General features: G+C 46.7%; 1 protein-coding gene across 3 annotated transcripts; it reads left to right on the forward strand.

The window, feature by feature from the left end:
• Positions 1-18: 18 nt before the first annotated feature.
• On the forward strand, positions 19-19,825 carry GGA3 (golgi associated, gamma adaptin ear containing, ARF binding protein 3). 3 transcript variants are annotated; one of them, XM_059864358.1, is made up of 18 exons: positions 31-114; positions 2,071-2,309; positions 5,488-5,572; positions 5,987-6,062; positions 6,529-6,627; positions 7,385-7,508; positions 8,288-8,391; positions 8,921-9,001; positions 9,948-10,085; positions 11,071-11,152; positions 11,610-11,726; positions 12,635-12,904; positions 13,457-13,524; positions 13,914-14,236; positions 14,712-14,977; positions 15,161-15,330; positions 16,258-16,368; positions 17,563-19,825. In XM_059864358.1, exons 5-18 carry the CDS (start codon positions 6,544-6,546, stop codon positions 17,671-17,673), a joined length of 2,049 nt encoding a protein of 682 aa, XP_059720341.1. In that variant the 5' UTR covers positions 31-114; positions 2,071-2,309; positions 5,488-5,572; positions 5,987-6,062; positions 6,529-6,543; the 3' UTR covers positions 17,674-19,825. The 3 variants fall into 3 exon arrangements, with proteins under 3 accessions (XP_059720340.1, XP_059720341.1, XP_059720339.1); XM_059864356.1 differs by having other exon boundaries at positions 2,071-2,244; XM_059864357.1 differs by lacking the exon at positions 2,071-2,309 and having other exon boundaries at positions 19-114.
• The last annotated feature ends 52 nt before the right edge of the window (positions 19,826-19,877 follow it).

A 19,877-nucleotide genomic window follows, 5' to 3' on the forward strand; every position in this document is an offset into this window, starting at 1 on the left:
CCCACGGGGCGGGCCCCGCCCCCCTCGTGCGGATCTCGCGCGGGCGGGGCGGGGCCCCGGGTCGCTCCGGCAACATGGCGGAGGCTGAGGGGGAGAGCCTGGAGTCGTGGCTGAGTGAGTACCGCGGGCGTGAAGGCACTGCCCGGCCCCCTCCCCGGCACCCCCGGCCCCGCTGGCCCCGGCCCATCAGCTCCTTCCCAGGGCCTCTCTGCAGCCTCCGCTCGCCCGACGCCGCCACCCCCATCAGCCGGGTGGGAGCCCCGGGGCAGTCCCGGGAAGGCCGGGGGGTGACAGCGCCCTGGGGACGGGTTGGCACAGCCCCCCGGGCACGGCGGAGTTTCGGCACACCGGGCTCGGGGTCTCAGCACCCGGGGATGCGCCGTCCCGGGGGAAGAGCCGGGGCCTCCCCTCCCGGCGGTCAGCTCGGTGTGGGGCGCGGCAGCGGCTGGGGGCCGGTACCAGCTCCCCGCGGGAGATGGGGGCGCCGGGCAGGTCCGCAGCTCGCCTCGCTCAGCACCTGCGAGGCTGCTGCTTTTTCTTGTCCATAAAGAGTCATGGCTCATGTCTGTCCCTCCCGTCTCTTCCCTTGCCTGGGTTGTGGCCCGTCGAGTGTACAGCCTGAGTGCCGTTCGTGAGGTTCAGAATTGTGGCGTTCCCAGATGAATTAATTGTATTAATGTGTTACACAACTGTGATTTTCAAGCAGACAGGTCTTGCTTTATGGCTCGTTGTAGTTTCAGGGTAGTTGTGGACATCCATTCTGTACAGGCTGGAATATATCAAAACCCTTTGTCAGGCTAAGGTACCTTAAAGGTTAGAGGGGACAAACCCCCGTTGTTTGTTGATGCCCTGCCCCTGCTGAGTGGCTCCTGCCTGTGTGTCTGTCCGTGCTGTCCATGTCATCTGGGCTCTGGCTGTACAGAACACAGGGATGTGATTCCTGAAAGAATCAGTTATAACTGTTATTGGTTTTTTGTATATTCTACACACAGGAGCTCCTGCTGCTGTCCCTGGGAGGCCATGCTGCACATCATAGCCTGTTGCCTAGAATTTCTTCTCTATTTTTAGTAGATATTTGTTTGATTATGGCAGCAAGTGAAGTTCCAAGTAGTCAGGCGTTGGGCAAACAGCAGAAGATTGTCATTACCTCCAAATACCTTAGAGTGCAAAACCTGTTACCCTTGGAGCTATCCTTCCATAAATAAGATTAGATAATTCTCCTTCTTCCTTGGTATTTTTATATAAAATTCAAACGTGTGCATGCTGTCATGGTCTGTTATCCGAGTTACTGGCTGAAAGATGTTTTCATCTATTCTCAATTTAGCTCAGTCCCTTCTGTCCCCTTACCGTTTTTGCTCCTCCTCTGAACTCCCACAATTTGTCAATATCTTTTGTTGTAGCCAGTGAGACACAAGAAGGAACACCCACATCCCTTCCTTGCAATATTTCTCTGAGGAGAGCTGACTCACCCAGTTCAGTTTGTGTGTGAAAATGTCTCTAGTAGGAAGCATATTTTGGGTTGTATAGCCTGGAATGTTTCCTGACTGCTTGTTTTGTGGGGATATTTTTTAATTGAGGAAGATAAGGAGAGGTGATGTGTCCTTGGCCAAGAGGCTACAGAGAAGAGTTGCAAAGGCCTTATTCACTGTGAGAAGCATTGCAGCGAGCCTGATTGCAGAGGGGCACACATTTTTCAAGGCTTGAGTGCTGCCGTCAGATTTAGGAGGATGCTTTTATGCCAGGTCACTGCTACAGTGATCGCTGCTGGTGTGGCTGTGTGCATCGCCCCTCCCATCGCAGGGAGCGCCGAGCCCTCCGTGTCCGGGAATTACCGGCGGAGTCGTGAGGCCGGGCGGGCAGAGCTGCTGCAGCTCTCGGCTTTCACCTGCCCTCCGAGGGGTTTTTCTGTAATCATGACAAAGCCGTGGCTAATGCCAACCTTGAGGATGTGCCATGCTGTACCCCTCCTAAGGGAATGTCTCAGCAGCACTGCCAACTTCCCAGCCACGGGAAAATGGAGAATTTCTGACTAAAAATGTTCCTTTTTTTTTTCCCTGTGGTGGTATGCAGCCTCCTGCTGCTCTGCCTCTGGCATCAGGTGGAGTCACAGACCCATGAAGTAGACCCATGAAGTAACATCATCCTCGTGTTCTGCTGCTGCAGCAAGATCTGCACCTCAGCCTGGGATGATCTGGCATCTGTCTGCATGTCCTGCCTCATTCCAGGCAGCTGGGATGAGAGAAGGTGATCCTTCCTGTCCTCTCCTGGCAGGCAGGCTCTGCTTCTACTCTGAGCTGAAACAGAAGAAGGTTAGGAGATAATATCAGCTGTACAAACACAACTGGAGCCTTTGACTCCAATGCTGCTTTTTCTGCTGCATCCAAAAGGAAGCTTCTTGTATCCCGCTCATGTCAGGCTAAGGCAGTGTTCCACTGTGGAACAGATGCAAATGGATAAAATATTATAACTGTCTTAATTTCTTTTTTCCTTGGTTTGTCTGGCTTAGCATTCTTTTTTGCCCGGGACTACAGAGTCTGACTGTTAGACTGGACGTGCCTGGGCTGAGAACCATAGGCTAAGCATGACCTGGGGAAACTCTTTTTTGGGGTGGCTTTTGGCTCATTTCAGTAGAGAAGTGAACCCAGGAAAACAGGAGCATTTGTTACCAGCCAGTTAATGGTCTGTGGATCTCTTCATTCCAGCTGCTCTGTGGTTCTCTGCTTTCCAGTATAGTTTCTCTCTAGAGAAAACAAACACCTTTGTTTCATATCTAATTATTAATCTGAATGTTGCCTCATTAGCATTTCAGTCTGGCAGAGCACCTGAGGGCTGAGTGGCTCTGATACTCAGGGTGGGTGTGAAGCAGCTTTGTTTGTCCTGAGCACATTAAAAAAAAAAGCTGAAAACTGAGGCAGAAGTGGTGGCAGGACTGGGGCAGTGCCAAGACTTCAGTCCCCAGATTGCTAGTTTAGAGTCATGTGGTTGCCAGTGTGAAATGGGATTTTCAGGAGGGGACCAGGTGGACAAGAGTCTGTGGAAGCAAATAACTGGTACCAAATGGGCCTTGGTTGGTTTCAACAGAAAAGCCAAGGACTTGATATTCCAGAGCACCAGCTCTTCATCCTGGACTGAATCCTTTCACTTAAGGGTTGAAGCATATTTATAAAGCAGCACAGACAAGCTCCTTGCCCACATTTTAAGCATTCTGCATAAAAAGAGAGGATTGTAAGTCACAACCTGATAGACGTGACACAGCTTCCTGTAGGTGAAGTGGGGTGATTCCATTGTGCTGGGATGCCGAGTTCATGTGGCTGTGCTGAGACTGGGGACAGCTATCCATATACCCTGTTGTGTTGTGTCATGCAAACACATCAATCTCCAGAGCCAGGGCAGGACTTGTGATCAAGCTCGTTAACTTTTATGAACCAAGGTTTCATATGGAGGTTTTATGGATGTTAGAAATAGGAAATTTCTTCATGTGGAACAGCATTTCCCTTTGGCAGTCAGTCTCTCCTTCTGAGACTTCACTGTCTTTGTGTGAGAGCTTTCGCAGAAAAAACTTAGATGAGTCTGAGAGCATGAAATAATCCAGCGTCATTGCAAAAAGTATTTGGAGATATTTGGAACAGCTTTAAAATTAACACTTTGAACATGGGAAACTTGGTTACCTTTTCCTGTTTGCATGACATAATTTTCCTAATTTCAGGATGTGCAGCCAACAAAGTCCAGTTGGTTGTGTGTCCTTACCTGTTTATGCTCCTCCTGCATTTATTAAGTAAATTCCCTTAATTCCAGCCAGGAACTGAGGGGTTTTTCTTCTGGGCCTGCTGAGCACAAGAGGTGTTTTGGAGCATCAAACCACCACAGTGCTGTTTGACTTGCATGAAGAGTCCATAAATTGTTTTAGATTGTTGTAAGTCCATGGTTTCATGCTGCTTCCAGGGTGTTCATTAGCTGGAAATGTGGTAATAAGGTTTAGGTGGCACATGTTTGGGACAGTTGTTTGGCCCTGCAGAAGTTGTCTTTTAAACTGAGCTTCCCTTGAATCTTTTGAGTTTAAGACCAGCTTGGTAGCTCAGTGAGTTCTACAGAATGTTATCTTGCAGTTATTCCTCCCTTGCTGCTGTCTTCTGCTCATCTAGGGTCCCATGAAGGTCAGCAGTGGACACAGAGATTCACCAGTGGAATATTTTACCATGCAATCCATGGAAAAAATTTTTGCTTTACAAATACCATTCAATGAGGAGGAAAACCTGAGCAAACCTTGCCGGATGGGCACAGTAGGAGGGCTGAGGTGCACTGGGAAAGGGGGGGTTTGGAGTAGATGCCTGACAGCTGTTTAGCTGTCTTTGGAAAGGCAAAAGGATATGTTTTCATGATGATAAGAAATGACACTTGGTAATGCAGCATGTGTTTGTTTTGTTTTGCTTCCCTCTGAGATGAAAGTACAGGGGTATGTGCTGGGTTTTTTCCTGCCCTTCATCCCCTGCTCCATACTACCTGACTAAGCAATATTTAATTTCTAAACCTCTTTCCATTCTATTAAAATTTTTAGGAAGGTTTCTTAAAGGCCAACTCTTAGGTATATAGGGACAGGTACAGTGCATTGTTTCTTCCCTTACAAGAAAGAAAAACCTTTATATCTGGTCATCTTGGCTGGAAAATTAGGTTAAAGCAGGAATCTGATCTCCTGTAAATTCATTGCTGCATCAGGGTTAAGTAAAATACATGGAGAAGATGCATTCATAACCAGAGAGGTGCTGATAGCCTCACTACTCTGCAATCAGTACGATCAGTGAGGTCCTGCTGCTTGAGGGAGGATCCTTCAGGAGCCTGAAATAGCCCTGTCAGTAAAGTGTTGAACTCTTAGCTTCAGCATGTAGGATTTGAGTTCCTGATCAGGTGCAGGCCGCAGTGTTTATTACCTGCAAGAAGGACTCAATGTATAATAATAAATTTCAGTTCATAAATCCCAGGAGAAATGCTAAGGCATCAGTCAAAACAGCTGGCACTCCAAAAACAAGTGCTAGCGCTAAATGACTGATATGAAACATCTGATGTTCCAGCTCTTGCTTCTGCAAAATTCCCAGCGAATACAAAAATAATTTCATATGTAGAAAGTGTGAGGGTTTAACTTTTAAAGAAATTATTGTTACAGCCAAATAGAAAGAGACAGCATTTCAGGCAGAGGAAACTGTGAGGTGAAATATTTTATCCTGGGCTCTCATTTAGGATATGGGAATAGCCTGTCTCTAAACACTTGAGATTTGGCCACCTGTTTTCTTTGGAAAGCAATGGTTCTTGCTGGATGTTTGGATGTCTCAACTTGGACTCACCCTTTTCCCTGAACAGACATAGCACATGTGAACTTCTTTCTCCTTTGTTAGAGCTGGCAATGGATGTCAGATGCTTTTCTCTAGGAAATGTGTGACCTTTTATACTGTTTCTTCTCTTGATTGGTAATATGTTCTCTTTCCCTTGCCAAAGATAAAGCCACCAACCCATCCAACAGGCAAGAAGACTGGGAATACATCATTGGATTCTGTGACCAGATCAACAAGGAACTTGAAGGGTGGGTGTCCCAAACTGCTCTAACCTTAATAAATAAATGTTCACAGTTTAAAGTATGAAATTCCATTATCAAACATTTACAATTTTTTTTTAATATATATTGATAGCAAAAGGAAGAGCTGGCTACAGGAGAGAGAAGATGCTGCCTCTCCTGTGAAAGGCAGTGTGGCTAATCCAGACTGAGCACAGGGAAACTGGGAATTCTGAATCTGCTTCTAATTTCAGGTTCAGCAGCCCCAGGGTTCTCATCTGGCCAAAATTATTCCATTTGCCAGTCTGTAAAATGGGGTTATCACTGATAATTGCTGGTGGAGCTTCACATGTTTAAAATCTTTACTTGCAAGACACTTTGTTTAAACAGCAGAATTTGTGAAAGTGTTAAAGTCCTCCGTGGTGTTTACCTGTTCTGTTCTAGGCCACAGATAGCTGTGAGACTCCTGGCTCATAAAATCCAGTCACCACAGGAATGGGAGGCAGTCCAAGCCTTGACAGTAGGTAGTCCTTACCCTTACCCCTCCCCTTAAATCCAGGCATGTATCCTATTGCATCACCTGGAGTAGAGGGGGCACAGGGTGTGTCCATGGGGTCAGCTGGGGCTGAGTGCCCAGATCCCCGGGAGAGAATGGGAGGTGGGAGGGAGCACAGTTCCATCCCTAAAGTGTCCAGAAACCACTCTGGGTTAGTTTGAGCTGCTTTCCTTTGTTACCTTCAGGCAAGACTTGTGTTTATTGTTAAGGCCAAGTACTGAGATAACACAGACTCAGATACACCTGGATGAGGGTGGGACACCAGCCTGCCTTGATTTGTCATCCCTAAAGATGGGAGATAGATGTCTGCATGGAGCAGGAATACTTGCCTCACTGACAGGAACCCTTTACCTCCCCTCTAAGCAGAACACACACTGTTACTGTAGGGTTTTCCCTTTGCTTTCAGCCCGTTTCTGTTCCTTGAATGCAGGTGCTGGAAGCTTGTATGAAGAATTGTGGGAGAAGATTTCATAATGAAGTTGGGAAGTTTCGCTTTTTAAACGAGTTAATAAAAGTTGTGTCTCCAAAGGTTAGTCCTGAGCGTTGCAGCTGTAGCTGCTTTTTGTTTGACCTCTGTAAGCTACAGACAGCATCCAAAATATTTGCAGTGTTCTATTGGGCTCATTGCACTTACTGGTCTATATTCAAGAGCATTTGTTAGCTAATCTCTTGTTGTTTGGGGTTTTTTGATGCCTTACTAAATTTCTTAGGAAGTTGTACTAAGTTGCTATCACTATGCAGTCTCTGGGCTAATCCTTCAGGTAACTCTAAAGGGCTCTAAAACTTGGGCTGTGTTGTTTTAAAAAACGAAATTCCAGTGATTGTGGAAGAGAAATGTGATGCAGAGGTTGAGCCATGAGGTTTGACAGCAGACCATGGCGTTCTAGTCCTCATTCTGCTGACTTACTGTGTAAAGAGTTCCAGGCTAAGTCCCTCAACATTCATGATGATTTTAATGTGCTGAAAATCTTCCCTATGGCATGATTGATGCAGCAATGCATTCCCATAAGACAGAGGAGGGGGTGGTTCTCTGTATTGCTGTAGTTTTTAAAATAGCAAAATCCAGCAGAATAGCTGCTTTTTCTTTTGCTGAAGGTAATCACAAAGCTTCTCTTCACTGTTATTTCAAATCTATTAGAGGAGCACATTTTCCTCCTAATGCGATGTACCTTAGACCATCTTGGAACTTGGATCATACACTTTGGAATGTATTTCACTGAGCTTACACAGAACTTTGTTTTGAAAAAGAAACATGAAGAATCTGGATCTTTTTTCCCCACACTTAGTACCTGGGGGACCGAGTCTCAGAGAAGGTGAAGTCCAAAGTGATTGAATTGCTGTACAGCTGGACTGTGGCATTGCCAGAGGAATCCAAAATCAAGGATGCCTACTACATGCTGAAGAGACAAGGTAGGGAGTCAGCTGCTTGCTCATGCATTCTCCCAGGCCTGGTCTTTGAGCAAGAGTGTCACAAAATACACAGCTTCTAATTAAATGGAATCAAGGCAAGCTCTGAGGGGAGATAGAACAAGGGAGAAATTCTCTGAAAAGCTTTTCATTATGTGTAAATGCCTTGGGCAGGGTTGGGTTGGCTCAGTTAACTAAATTAGTGAAATACCTTGCAAATACTTTTGTTATGGTTTGAAGGGCCTTTTCTAAGTTCTTTTTTTTTGGGGGGGGGAGGAGTTATTAGATTATTTGAACAAGTCTAATTTGAAGTGTAATAAGGGCTTCCAAGTAGCTTTTTGTTTTCTTTTAACTAAATGGCTTTGCAGCTGTTCCTTTAGTTCAGCTGACACACATTTCTTGTGTAGGCACAATGAAAAAAACTCAATAGCTTCACAAGAAAAATAGATTCCATGAAAGCTCTGGAAACCATCCTGTCTTATTACGACACACATGTTGGAAGTCATAACTGTCCCTTGCAGCCCTGTGCATGGTTAAACTAAAGGCTGAATGGGGCTGAAAATGGTTTTTCCTCTTCAGAGGCAGAGTTTTAGCTCATGTTGCAGGGTTGGGAGAGCATCCAGGTAAAAGTCAGCCTTGGGATTTGGATATATTGTTCACTGGAGCAGCATGACAGCATCAGGGGCAGATGTTTGTTGGCTCTGAGAGAAGCCTGGAAGTTCCTGTGTGCCCTGCCTGGTGTGAGGGTGTGCTGACCCACAGGATCCCCTTTCTGCTTTCAGGGATTGTCATGTTTGATCCCGTGATTCCTGCAGACAGAACACTGATTCCTTCCCCACCGCCTCGTCCCAAGAACCCGGTGTTTGATGATGAGGAGAAATCCAAGGTACAGTGAAGGCTTGTGTCAAAACCACTAATGAAAAGTGATTACTCAGTGCACATAAAGAATAAGGAAGCAAAGTGTAATAATGTGGCTTTTATTTTGGGGGGGATAATCTGTACTTTTGCAGGGTTCACTGCTTTGTCCACCTGCTTAACCCAGAGTTCCAGTTAAGACCTTGTCTGTGTTACCATTATGGGGTTGCTTATATTAAAGTGCCATCCTGCTAAAGTACTGGAAAGCAGAGAATGTTTCACACACTGGAGGAAAAATAGTGTATGGGAGGAATAACTATCTAGTGCCAGAAGTCACTGAGATGTCACAGCATATGTCCTGTGTAAAAGCAGGAATGCAGCAACTCACATAAATAATAAACTCTAAATGACTCCTGCTGAAGTCCCTGTAACTATGGAAGCTGTGTGAGTTTTGTAATACTGGGCTGTATCCCTTTTCCCCTGAACTGTTCATGTAGATTCCTTTTCCTTTGCTCAAGGGTCTTTATTTGTTTCCTGACTATATTTTTCTTGTCTTTCAGCTTCTAGCCAAGCTGCTGAAAAGCAAAAACCCAGATGATTTACAAGAGGCCAACAAACTTATAAAATCCATGGTAAAAGAGGTAAGAAATTCATGTAGGATTGGTCAGGTCAGCAGTCTGCTTTCCAGGTTTTAAGCAATTTGACTTCAAATGGTGGAGAGCTTAAGATTTGGTCTCTAGCTTGTACCTAGGAGATGTTTGTGTCACAGAAATACGATGTTTGTGTCTACAGTTGGTGTCTCTGGTGGATGATGGGGCAGGAATTGAATGTCTCTTGTAAATAACCACATTCCCATCATTCAAGGTGGGATTTCATATCAAGGTTTGGTGGGAGCATCGTGGTACCAGCCCTGGATGCTGAGGACTGAGTCACTGGACTGGTTTTTCTCACAAACAAGTTCATGGAAACCTTCCTGTTTGTAGAGCTGTGCTGCATCCACCCATGACAGTCATTCCAAACTCGAGTCCAGGAAATGACTCATTGGGATTCTGGCAAATAAAAGGATACCTTCTGGACTGTAGTGGTTGTATAGGTTACCAAGATATTTCATTCAAGCTCCTCTTGTCCCCCAGGCAGATTGTCCTGCATCTTCAGTTGGAATCTCCAATCAGAGATGGGTGGACATTTTCCACCAGAGTGTGCTTGTTGTTCCTAGTAAATGTTTTGCTTCAAGCACCTCTCTTTTCTCTCTTTTGTTAAATCGCATCAAGTGAACAAAAAAAAAAAATCTTCTGAAAAGGTCAGAAAGGAGCTTCTGGGAACTTTTTAAGTGGTGTAATTATACATTAAAGTCTATCTAATGAGACTTTTTGGAAATATGGGGTTGCCTGTAATTTCAGAATGGTGGTTAAAAGACAATAAAATAAAAAAAGCTTCACATGAATGAAGAAGGGTTTTGTTTGCTTGTTTCTGGCTTAACCTTAAATAGCAATTACTTGACACATTTGCAGATAATGTCTGTGGTTGTGTTGCTGTGAGCTTTTAGAAGGAAACTCACCCTTTCTGTCTGTGCTTTCCACCCTGAAGGATGAGGCTCGGATCCAGAAGGTGACAAAGCGCATGCACACGCTGGAGGAGGTGAACAACAATGTGAAGCTGCTGAATGAGATGCTGGTTCATTACAGCAAAGAGGACTCATCAGAGGCTGACAGGGAGCTCATGAAGGTGGGTCTGAGCTGCTCCTTTTTCCCAGTAATCCTGGAGTCAGTCCTTTCTTACAGACTTGAGTTCTGCAGAGAATTACAAACACTGCACTAAAATGGAGAGCAGTGGTGAGAAACAGGAGCAGTTGCTGCAAACAGCAGGCAAGAAAATATCCATGTTTTTAGTGCCTTTCACCAAAAGACTGGGTGAGGAGTAGCTCCATTCCATCTATGCTTGAAGTGAGGTGCAGCTGTTCTCCAGAGGTGCAGCGTGGCAGAACCTAGAAGCTGCAGTTTGTAATTCTGGGTCCTATAAGGACAAACAGATTGCAGGTCATAACTGTCTGTTGCAGCACTGTGGATGAATAAACTAAAGGCTGAATGGGGCAGAAAATAGTCCCTCCCCTTCAGAGGAAGGGTTTTAGCTTGTGTTACAGGGTTAGGAGAACATCAGCAAAGTGAAAATCAAAACAACCACCAGGGATGACTTGGTAGGCCGAGCCTTTAAGAATTGCACATTATTTTATTAAAAAAAATCAAACCCACTTATTTTTAACAACAAAGTCTTTAAAGAATGGTAAGATGCTTAAGAAACATGTTTGTTTCTATGAACCATTTTGTTAACTGCCACCTTTCTGCTTTGTGGTTGCAGACTCAGTAGTGGTTGCAGCACAATTGAAGCCTAATTGCTGAAGCTCTTCCTCAGGCTTTTAGGGACTGCTGTACAAGGAAGGAACATCTCTTTTGGATTAGAACTTGGCCATAAGTGCTGATGTGAGGGAGGACTGAGAAATGTGTTGGGAATGCAGGTTGTGTTACCCCAGGCTCATGTAACACTCGCTGCTCAGCATCGCGAGCTAAGCACCAAGGGCCATCCTGGCTGTGCAGCCACACTGGCACAGTCAGCATAGTGAGACTGCTCTGTTCTGGGGGTCGTTCTGTGCTGACTGGTGCTGCTGGCAGTGGCTGCTGGCTGGTGAAACCCTTTGTCCTAATCTGTCTTTCAGGAGCTCTACGAAAGGTGTGAAACCAAAAGACGGACACTGTTCAAACTGGCCAGTGAGACAGAGGATAATGACAGCAGTTTGGGTAAACTAAGCTACTCTTTTCCTTTTTAATTGCTTTTGTGCTTCTTGCCTTTGTAAGGATTCAGCTATAAAGTCATTTCCTCACTGTGGGCTCCTGTTACTTTAATAAAGGACAGTCCTTCCCTCTTTGTGCTTATCATTTCAGTTCGGGCAAGGACTGGAAAGTTGGTTCAGGAGGATGGGAGCAGTAATGGGGGGCAGCTGTTGCTTTGGGAGGGGAAGGGAGTTGCTGTGGGGAACAACCTTGGGCTCATTTCTTTCTTGGTACTGCAATGTGTGTAGAGCTAGAAAAGGTCAGGATATTGCTTATAGAAATGTGGCAGAGGCAGAGTGGTGGAGCTCATAGCCAAATATTCATGGGTTTTCTTGCTGATTATTTAGCTGACAAGTGAGCACTCTCAGTGTTAGTGGGAACAAAATGACTAAAGCCTTGGAGGTCATTTTTATCTCTCTTGTAGGGGACATTCTGCAGGCCAGTGACAATTTATCACGTGTGATAAGTTCCTATAAAAAAATAATAGAGGGGCAAGTGATCAATGGTGAAGTGGATCTCCCTGGGATGTCTGTAGTGGAAGGTGAGTTCCTGGGAAACCAATTGTTTAATTTTTGAATCCTGCAATTCTAAGTCTTTTGAATGATGTTTTCTGTTTTATTAAAGTAGCTTTTGATGGTTCATGTGGCCAACAGTTTGTGAATCAGAGGGGGAACAAGAAGGCTCCTGAGCAGTGGATAAACAGTTCTGGACAGGAGCAGCAGTGCTGCAGCTTTGCATTCTCCATTGCTCAGTCCATATTATTGAAACCTTTGATGACATCAGTAACAAACCTCCATGGGAGCAGTTTGTGTGGCTGGAAGTTCTCTTACATTTTCCTCCCCGCATTTGTCCTGTTTCTTAATGGTAATGTGTAAGAAGGAGATGATATCAAAAACACAAGAGCTGAAGAGTAGGAACTGGACCAGGGGTCCTTTTCCTGGTTTTGCAAGTAATTCCATTTGTGAATTCAGACCAGTTGCCCACTTCACACTTGAGCTTCACCACTGAAAGCTCTGGACATGAGTGTGACAGAATAACCACTTGGGACTCAAACATTTTTGCTGCTTCCTGGTAGCATCTTACTGGGACAAGACTGTTCTAATTATGAAGACTGAGATGGTATGAATTTCCTTCAGCTTTCCAGCTCTCTGGTAACCTCTGTTTATTATAATGCTGTAGGAACTCCCAAAGCCTCATTTGAGTTCAAAAGATTTTTGAAGAGATCATAAATTGTGAAGCACTGGGGAAGAGCAGTGGTTGCAGCAGATTTTCATCCTTTTAAGTATATGTTGATTTACATAGTCCAGACAGCAAATATCCTTTCTCTGTTACAAAGAGCCATAAGCCATGCTCAGATGAGGATCTCTCTACTAATTTCTTGCGCACACTGCGTTTGCTCTGAGCCTTTTGCCTTTTTTCCTAGTAGTGCTCTTCTCCTGTCTGCTGCAGGGAGCAACTCCACCAATAATCTCAACACCCTCATTGACCTTGCTGGACTGGACGTCACCAGCGTGCCGCCACCTCCACTGCCCCCTGGCAGCCTGGCAGCAGCCCCTGGCACAGCCCCTGGCCCAGCTGAGATCCCCATCCTCCCTCCTCCTCCCCAGGCGTTCGCACCACTCCGCAGCGGCTCCTCTGGCCAGGTGGAAACAGCACCCACTCAGCCGGGCAGCACAACCAACTCCCTGTCCTTGCTGGATGAGGAGCTCCTGTGCTTGGGTATGATGATGAGAGGCCTGCAAAAGGGCTGCTCAATCTATCCTAAGAAAGGCTACTTTTGTGTTCTCCATGTTCCTGGATTCCAGGGACGTTCCTTTGCATCATTCTGGATATAAGCCCTGGTCAGTGAGTCAGTATTAAAATCTCTTCCCAGAGCTGGCTGCAAGAAAGTAACTGTTTAGTGCAATTGAAGTCTGATCTGTGGGGCTGCTGGGACATGCTGTGTGTACAGGCTGCAGTTTGGGACAGATGAAGAACCTAAGAAGGTGCCTCAGAGGGGCTGTGCATAGGAGCCTGCAGGATGCCTGTCTGTGGAGCCCAGATGTGAACAGCAGAAGGCAATGCCAATCACAATGGGGTAGAAGAGCAGGCAGGGCAGAAGTGTGCAGTTTGTTGGCTGCTGGTGCTGTCAGTCTCTTTCTCATCACAGACTTGCAGTCCATCTCAGTGTTTCATCAGGTTCTTGGGCTCTGGAAGAGCTGAATCAAGTTTTAACAGCAGCCAAGGAGTTACACTGAATTCATTTTCTCCTCCTGTTGTTTTTCCCTTCAGGCCTGAATGACCCAACCCCTGCAGCAGGGAAGGAGACCTCAGAGAACAACCAGTGGAGCATGTTTGAGGTACAAAGGAGGAGTCTCAGGGAAGGGGAGGGAGGAAGAGACTGATGTTGTGGGAGGTCTCAGGACACTGTCACCTTGGAGAAGCGTGTGATCACACACACAGGCAAAGGGGCAGTTTGGCTTAGCCCTAAAGTCTGGGATAGCTGTGTTTAAACAGAGTAGGTATTCCTGAACCTGGCTTTCTCAGTGTCCCATCTGTCCCCATGATGTTAGTCCTTGCTTTGCTTTAATTACAGATCAGATGTATCCCTGAGTTAGGCCACAGACTTTGCTGCTTGTCACCCATAACCTGTTTTTGTGATAAACCTCTGTCCTTCTGTAACAGAGCAGTGCCATCCCTGCATCAGGGCCAGAAGTGAGTTAGAGCATCTGCCTGTCCTCTCTTTCAGAATGAGCAGTTGGACCTGGATTTCTTTAATCCGAAGACGGTGACTGTTGCTTGCAACCCTGCAGGGAACCCTCTTCTCCATCACACATCACAGACCACGTGTGGGACATCAGCCACGCTGCCTTCTGCTTTCTCAGCCTCCCAGGCTGCTCCCAGCATCCCAGCACCAAACTCAGCACCGTTTGTATTTCCTGCTGTGCCAGCTGCCCCTGCAGGGCCTCCTAAGACAATTCCAGCTGCTCCTGGCTACTTCAGCTTGTCTGTGGGGGGCAATATGTCACATAAGATGGATGCATTGGGACAACTCCTTGAAGAAGCCAAAGGGTAACCAAAAGTCCTGACTTTGCTTTGGCTCTACAGTTAGAAGCCAAGCTCACTGCAGTGCCAGGTTCTGAGGGTGACTTTCAACTCTCTGGTTTGGTAGAAATGTTGGGATTGGGATTTTTCTTCTCAGAGGTTTCAGTTTACAAACTCATACAAGTTCCCCATCTCTGGGAGGGAAAGGCTGGCAGAGCACAGAGCTGTACTGTTGCCTGATCCAAAGGTGTGGTGTCAAGGGGAACTAGCTGTTAAGGTACAAGAGGCCCCATTTCCTTCCTGACTTAGAGAAGTGACCCCAACCCAACCACCGCTCTTGTCCTTGTAGGTCTCCTCGTGTCAGACTCTGCAGAGTCACAAATCCAGTCTGACTCCAGGCTGCTGCTTTGTCCTCGTGATGAGGAATACTCCTCTGGGTATTGCTGAAATTCCTGCTTCACTTCCAGCTCCATTCACTGTGGCTTTTCTGTCTCTCTTGCAGGAGTGCCACCCAAGGCATGGCGACACCTTCAGTGTTCCCTGGGGTTACTTTGCCAACCACTGTCACCCCTGGCCCATTAACAGCACCTTCAGGGCTGGCAGCCAGTGCCTCTGGGGCCCCTCCAGCTCCCTTCCCAAGCAGCTGCCCTGCTGGATCAGGAAGTCCTCTCTTCCAGCCGGCATCATTCCAGCAGCAAGGCAGTCCCATGAAAGCACCTGAAATTTCTTTGGCCAATGTCCATGTTCCCTTGGAATCCATTAAACCCAGTAAGTATTTCGAGTTTTTCACTTTGCTCTGGATATTTTTTAAAGGCAGAGCTTCTTGTCAAAGTTCATGAAATAGAGAGAAGGGATGAGCAGCTCCAGCCAAACATCCCGATCACCTGATGCTGCCTCAGACCATCTGCTGCAGCATGTATCTGGATCCTCTCCCTTCTCTCCCTGTGGCAGGCAGTGCCCTGCCCGTGACAGCCTATGACAAGAACGGGTTCCGGATCCTGCTGCACTTTGCCCGGGAGTGCCCGCCGGGGCGCTCCGATGTGCTGGTGGTGGTGGTGTCCATGCTGAACACGGCGCCACTGCCCGTCAGGAACATCGTGCTGCAGGCGGCCGTGCCCAAGGTAGGGACACGTGGGACAGAGACTGCAGCCAGGGAGGCCTGGCCGTGGACTCTGGGACTTGGGACAGCCTGGTCTGACCTTTCCATAGGCTATGCTTGTGGGGGTACCAGTCGTTGGTTTTTCTGGGTCTGGATTGAAGGCACTTGAGACAGTAATTAGTGTTTGAACTCAAGTGCTTATTATTTCTTGTCAGTAAAACAGTCTCATTACTGTGAGTTCAGCAGTTTTTCATTAGAAGGCACAAAATGGCCAACAATGTCTTGTTACAATGTCTTTTAAGACTAAACTATCAAATTAAGAACTGACACCTAGATTATTTTCCCTTTTAACCCAATAACTGATCCCAAAGAGCTGCCAAGACTTTTCTGCCCAATTACAAAATGCCCCCACACCCACGAGGAAGAAGGAAGAAGAAGCATGAAGAAGAAACCCAGGACCACACCCTGTGCCCTCCATCTTGCTTCTGTCCAAAACATACTAAAAATCCCAAAACCTAAATTTCTCACCAAGTGATACGCCTACACTGCTCTCTATAATCTATTTCACACTTTCATGGATTCTAGTTTATCTTGGAAGTCTAGGAAACTTTCTCTATGAATGAGGGTCAAAGTCAGTGCTCCCCTGGGGGTCAGGGCACCCCAGAGCAGACAGAGAAATATTTCCGGTGCCCTGGGCTTCCAAGTGCTCTTTCCAGAGCACAAAGGTTCTTGTCAGAGGCAGAAAACACTGAACAGGATAAGTCAAGATCTGCCTGTTCCTTTTGTGTTTTGCAAACTGGGCTGTCTCTTGTTCCCTCATTCTGTCTTGTGGGTTGATTCTCTAGCATTTGGATGTGTGCTCTTGTTCCCCCAGCCTGTGCATGCATCCTCCATTGTCCCCAAGGCAGGAGATCATCCCTGAGGTTCTGCTCTCTGTTTTCATTTGCAGTCCATGAAGGTGAAGCTACAGCCACCCTCTGGCACTGAGCTGTCCCCGTTCAATCCCATCCAGCCACCAGCTGCCATCACCCAGGTCATGCTTCTGGCAAATCCTGCGAAGGTGAGAGGGACAGTGGGATTTATCCTGCCCTCTTCAGACACGTTTGATATCAGCTGAACTCTGTGGAGGGGTGGGACCAAACATTTGAGCAGCTACAGCTGTTTGTTCCTACAAGTTTGGACTTCATGATCTTGGAGGTCTTTTCCAACCTGAATTATCTGTGATTCTAATGTGCCCTCCAGAAGTGGTTGCTATGGAATGTTGCTGTTTCAGTTCAGGGCTAAAGGAGGCTCTTCCCAACAGTCTTTGGCAGTGAGAGGTATGAGAAGGGGCAGTTTACTTCTTCCAGCCAAAGGGCAAGGATCATGTCAGGCTCAGCTTTAAAGGGAAGCAAAGCTGCATCAGGAGTTTGACTCTCCTGTGCACTGAATGTGCCTCGCTTTGCTGATAATTAGATCAATGCTAAATTAACTGGTGCTGTAGCAGTACTTTTGATGAATTAGCAGGCAAATGTCAGATCTTGTCTGTTCCATCATTCTCTATGACCAGGGACACAATGGGGTTGACACTTCCCTTTCTGCTGATGATGCTAGGAGCATCTGAGAAGATGTTTTTCCTTGCTGTAGTCACTCATTCAGTCAGCCAGCTCTGAAAGCACAAAGCTGAAGGACTTTCTAATTGTTTGACAAATTTAAATGTTTATACTTGAGAATTACAAGGAAAGTGCCCTTCAAGTATCAGCTGAAATCTCTAAGAGAAAAGGATGAATGTCAGAGGGGTTTAGTGATTGTTTAAAAAACTTCGTGGCTACATGAAGGTGCTGTGATTGAAGGGCTGCTTCCGTCTCGTGCTTACTGTATTGCAAGGCAGTTTTCAGAGCAGGAACTGTTTTATCTTCTTCCACATGATGAGGAATTTAATTTTTGGAACTTTTCCAGTAGGAGTCTTAAGGCTCTCTGGAGAGCAGCTGAACAACTGGCCACATCTGTGCAGTCTGTGCTCACAGGTCATTCGTGCTTTTCTCGTTCTGCTCCATGCTGAGCAGTAAAAGTTTTTTAGTATAAAAAGTGTAAGGTGAATAACTCAAGTTTGTAAATAGCTGAACCCGATGAACTTAACCCGAGCCCTCCTTCCCCTGCTTTGTACAACAGAAGTCTTGTGCTCTCTGTAGAGCTGTAACAGTGAAGTGTTTTGTTCAGGGCAGTTGAGCTGGGACTGTTCTCACATTGCTTTTGGGTTTTGTCTTTCCTGCAGGAGAAGGTGAGGCTGAGGTACAGACTGACCTTCACCCTGGGAGATCAGCCCAGCACAGAAGTGGGCGAAGTGGATCAGTTTCCCCCGGTAGAGCAGTGGGGGAATCTATGACCTTAGGACACTGCCAGAGACTGACAGGACCAGGACAGGATCCCATAGGACTGGAACGGATGTGCCGTGGGGAGGGACACACATGCTATCCACTGGTGGTGTTCAGCTTTGTTTACATGTCCTGACCACTCTGCTTGTAGCTTTAGTCCAGAATGTTGTGCCCCACATTTGAAGGGGCCCTGGAACACTTACGCCAAGCATGAAATGAGAGGCAGCCAGCGACAGGCAGTGCTGGCTGCTTTTACTTTGACCTCTGGGTGAATCTGGTTCTATCTTCCACTCTATTAAACTTGAAGTTATTGTATTTTGAGGGAAGACCTGTCAGCAGAAGGGGATTTAGTTGGCTTTTCCTGCACTGCTGTCCAGAGATCCCGACAGGCTGTGGGGTGATGATGCCACGAGCTCAGTGCAGAGCCCTGACAGAGCCCTCCCTGGGACTGTGACCTCCTTGTGCTACACGGGCCCGTGAGCATGCTGAGCAGTAATGCTGCTCCATGAGGGAATGCTTCCTTTTTTACACTGAAACAGCACTTAGCTCCCTTCCCCCTCTCCTGCTTCATTCCCAAGGGCCTGTGTAAGCAGCCCCTCACTCTGTGTGTGCCATACTGCTGTATCTTTACTTGTTATATTTATTTTACGCTTCTGGCTGCTGCCCTGGGGCATCCATTTGGGGCAGCTGGTGCTGAGTTTTGTCTGCAAATGGTTACAATGGTTATTTTTTTTTTGGCTTCATTGCATTCCATAGTGTGGGGAAAAGAAGAAACGCATAGTGAGGAGGAAAGATGGCTGGGGGGTATTGGTCAGTATTGGAGGAGGACAGCACCTGGAGCACAGAACTGTCTTTACAATCACTAGTCAGGGCAAGTGACTGAATCCAGGGATAAGGAGAGATGCCTCTCATGTCCCCTCATGCAGGCAGTGCTACTGGTATAGTCAAATACTATTTTATTGAGCTGAGTACAATGGCATACAAGATGTAAATAATAGAGCCATAGAGTATTAAAACAGAACAAGCAGGCAGAGGAAGGAAGAGGCTCCCCTGGGCTTTGATGGGGCGTGTGCTGGGTTAATGCCCCATTTTCTTTGGTCCCTGTAATAAGTGGCAAAGTGCAATTATCCCCACAAAGGGGAAAACAGTTTTGCTGGACATCAGTGCTAACAGAAGAGCTGATCCCTTAGCTGCAGCCTCCTAGAAATAAGGTTTAAATCACCAAAACTTGGTTCCAGCAGCCCCTTATTTCTTCTTAGTTTCCAGTCTCAAGCAGTGCCTGTGAGCTTTAACAGACTGTTGTAAATTAATGGGGGTTTTTAACACCCATTGACATGAACACAGAGAGGTGCCTGCTCAGTCCTTGTACACTCAGCTCTGCATTTCCAGCAGGGCTGTCAAGCAACAGCTCTTCCCAAATGTGGAGTGGGAGCAGCACAGAGAAAAGCAGTACAGAGGCTCCTGCCTCATGTAGGAAAACTCCCCAGGAGAACATGATGCTGGAATGAATGGTGGCTGTAAAACCATTGCTGCAAACACAGCTTGCAGTTTTTGCAGTTATTCATAGTTGAATTTTCTTTACTATGCTGCAGAGTAAAAATCCCTATAAATGAAAAAATGGGATTCACAAGTGTGAGGCCCTCAACAGAGGCACCGGGCAGCTGCAGGAGGCCCTGAAGGTGGAATCCACGCTTGTCCTGGTCTGAAGCCTGTGGAGATCTCAGCCTTGTCAGCTCCCTGATGCAGAAGCCAGGGGAGAGGGATGGGTTGTTTGGATCCTAAAGAAAGCTGTTTTAAATTGATGGACTGGAAGATAATGGACAAGGAGAGAATTCTCTCTGTCTCAGACATGTTCTTGCCAGCACTTTAGACGCAGCAGGCATGGGGGTAATGCGTGGGTGGTGTGTCCTGAGGAGCAGGGTCACTGCTTCCCTGCATGTGGATCTCACTGTGACTTGAAGGCAGGCAGGAGAGCACAGGTGCTTTCAGCAGCAGCAGCCACCTGGACATGGACATGCACCACAGTCCTGCTACTTTGGAAATTAAACTATGAATGTTCCTTGTCTGTAGGGTGAGGTTCCTGCTTCATCCCCAGCAGTCCTACCTGTACATACATCTCCAATGCATTTGTGCTGCTGCATGTTGAATAAATAATTTTCCCTACCTGGCTCTGTGCTGGCCCTTTTATAGTGACGGCTTCTGCAGGATGGTGCTG

Source organism: Haemorhous mexicanus, chromosome 20, assembly GCF_027477595.1.
Source record: "Haemorhous mexicanus isolate bHaeMex1 chromosome 20, bHaeMex1.pri, whole genome shotgun sequence".
Taxonomy (NCBI): domain Eukaryota; kingdom Metazoa; phylum Chordata; class Aves; order Passeriformes; family Fringillidae; genus Haemorhous; species Haemorhous mexicanus.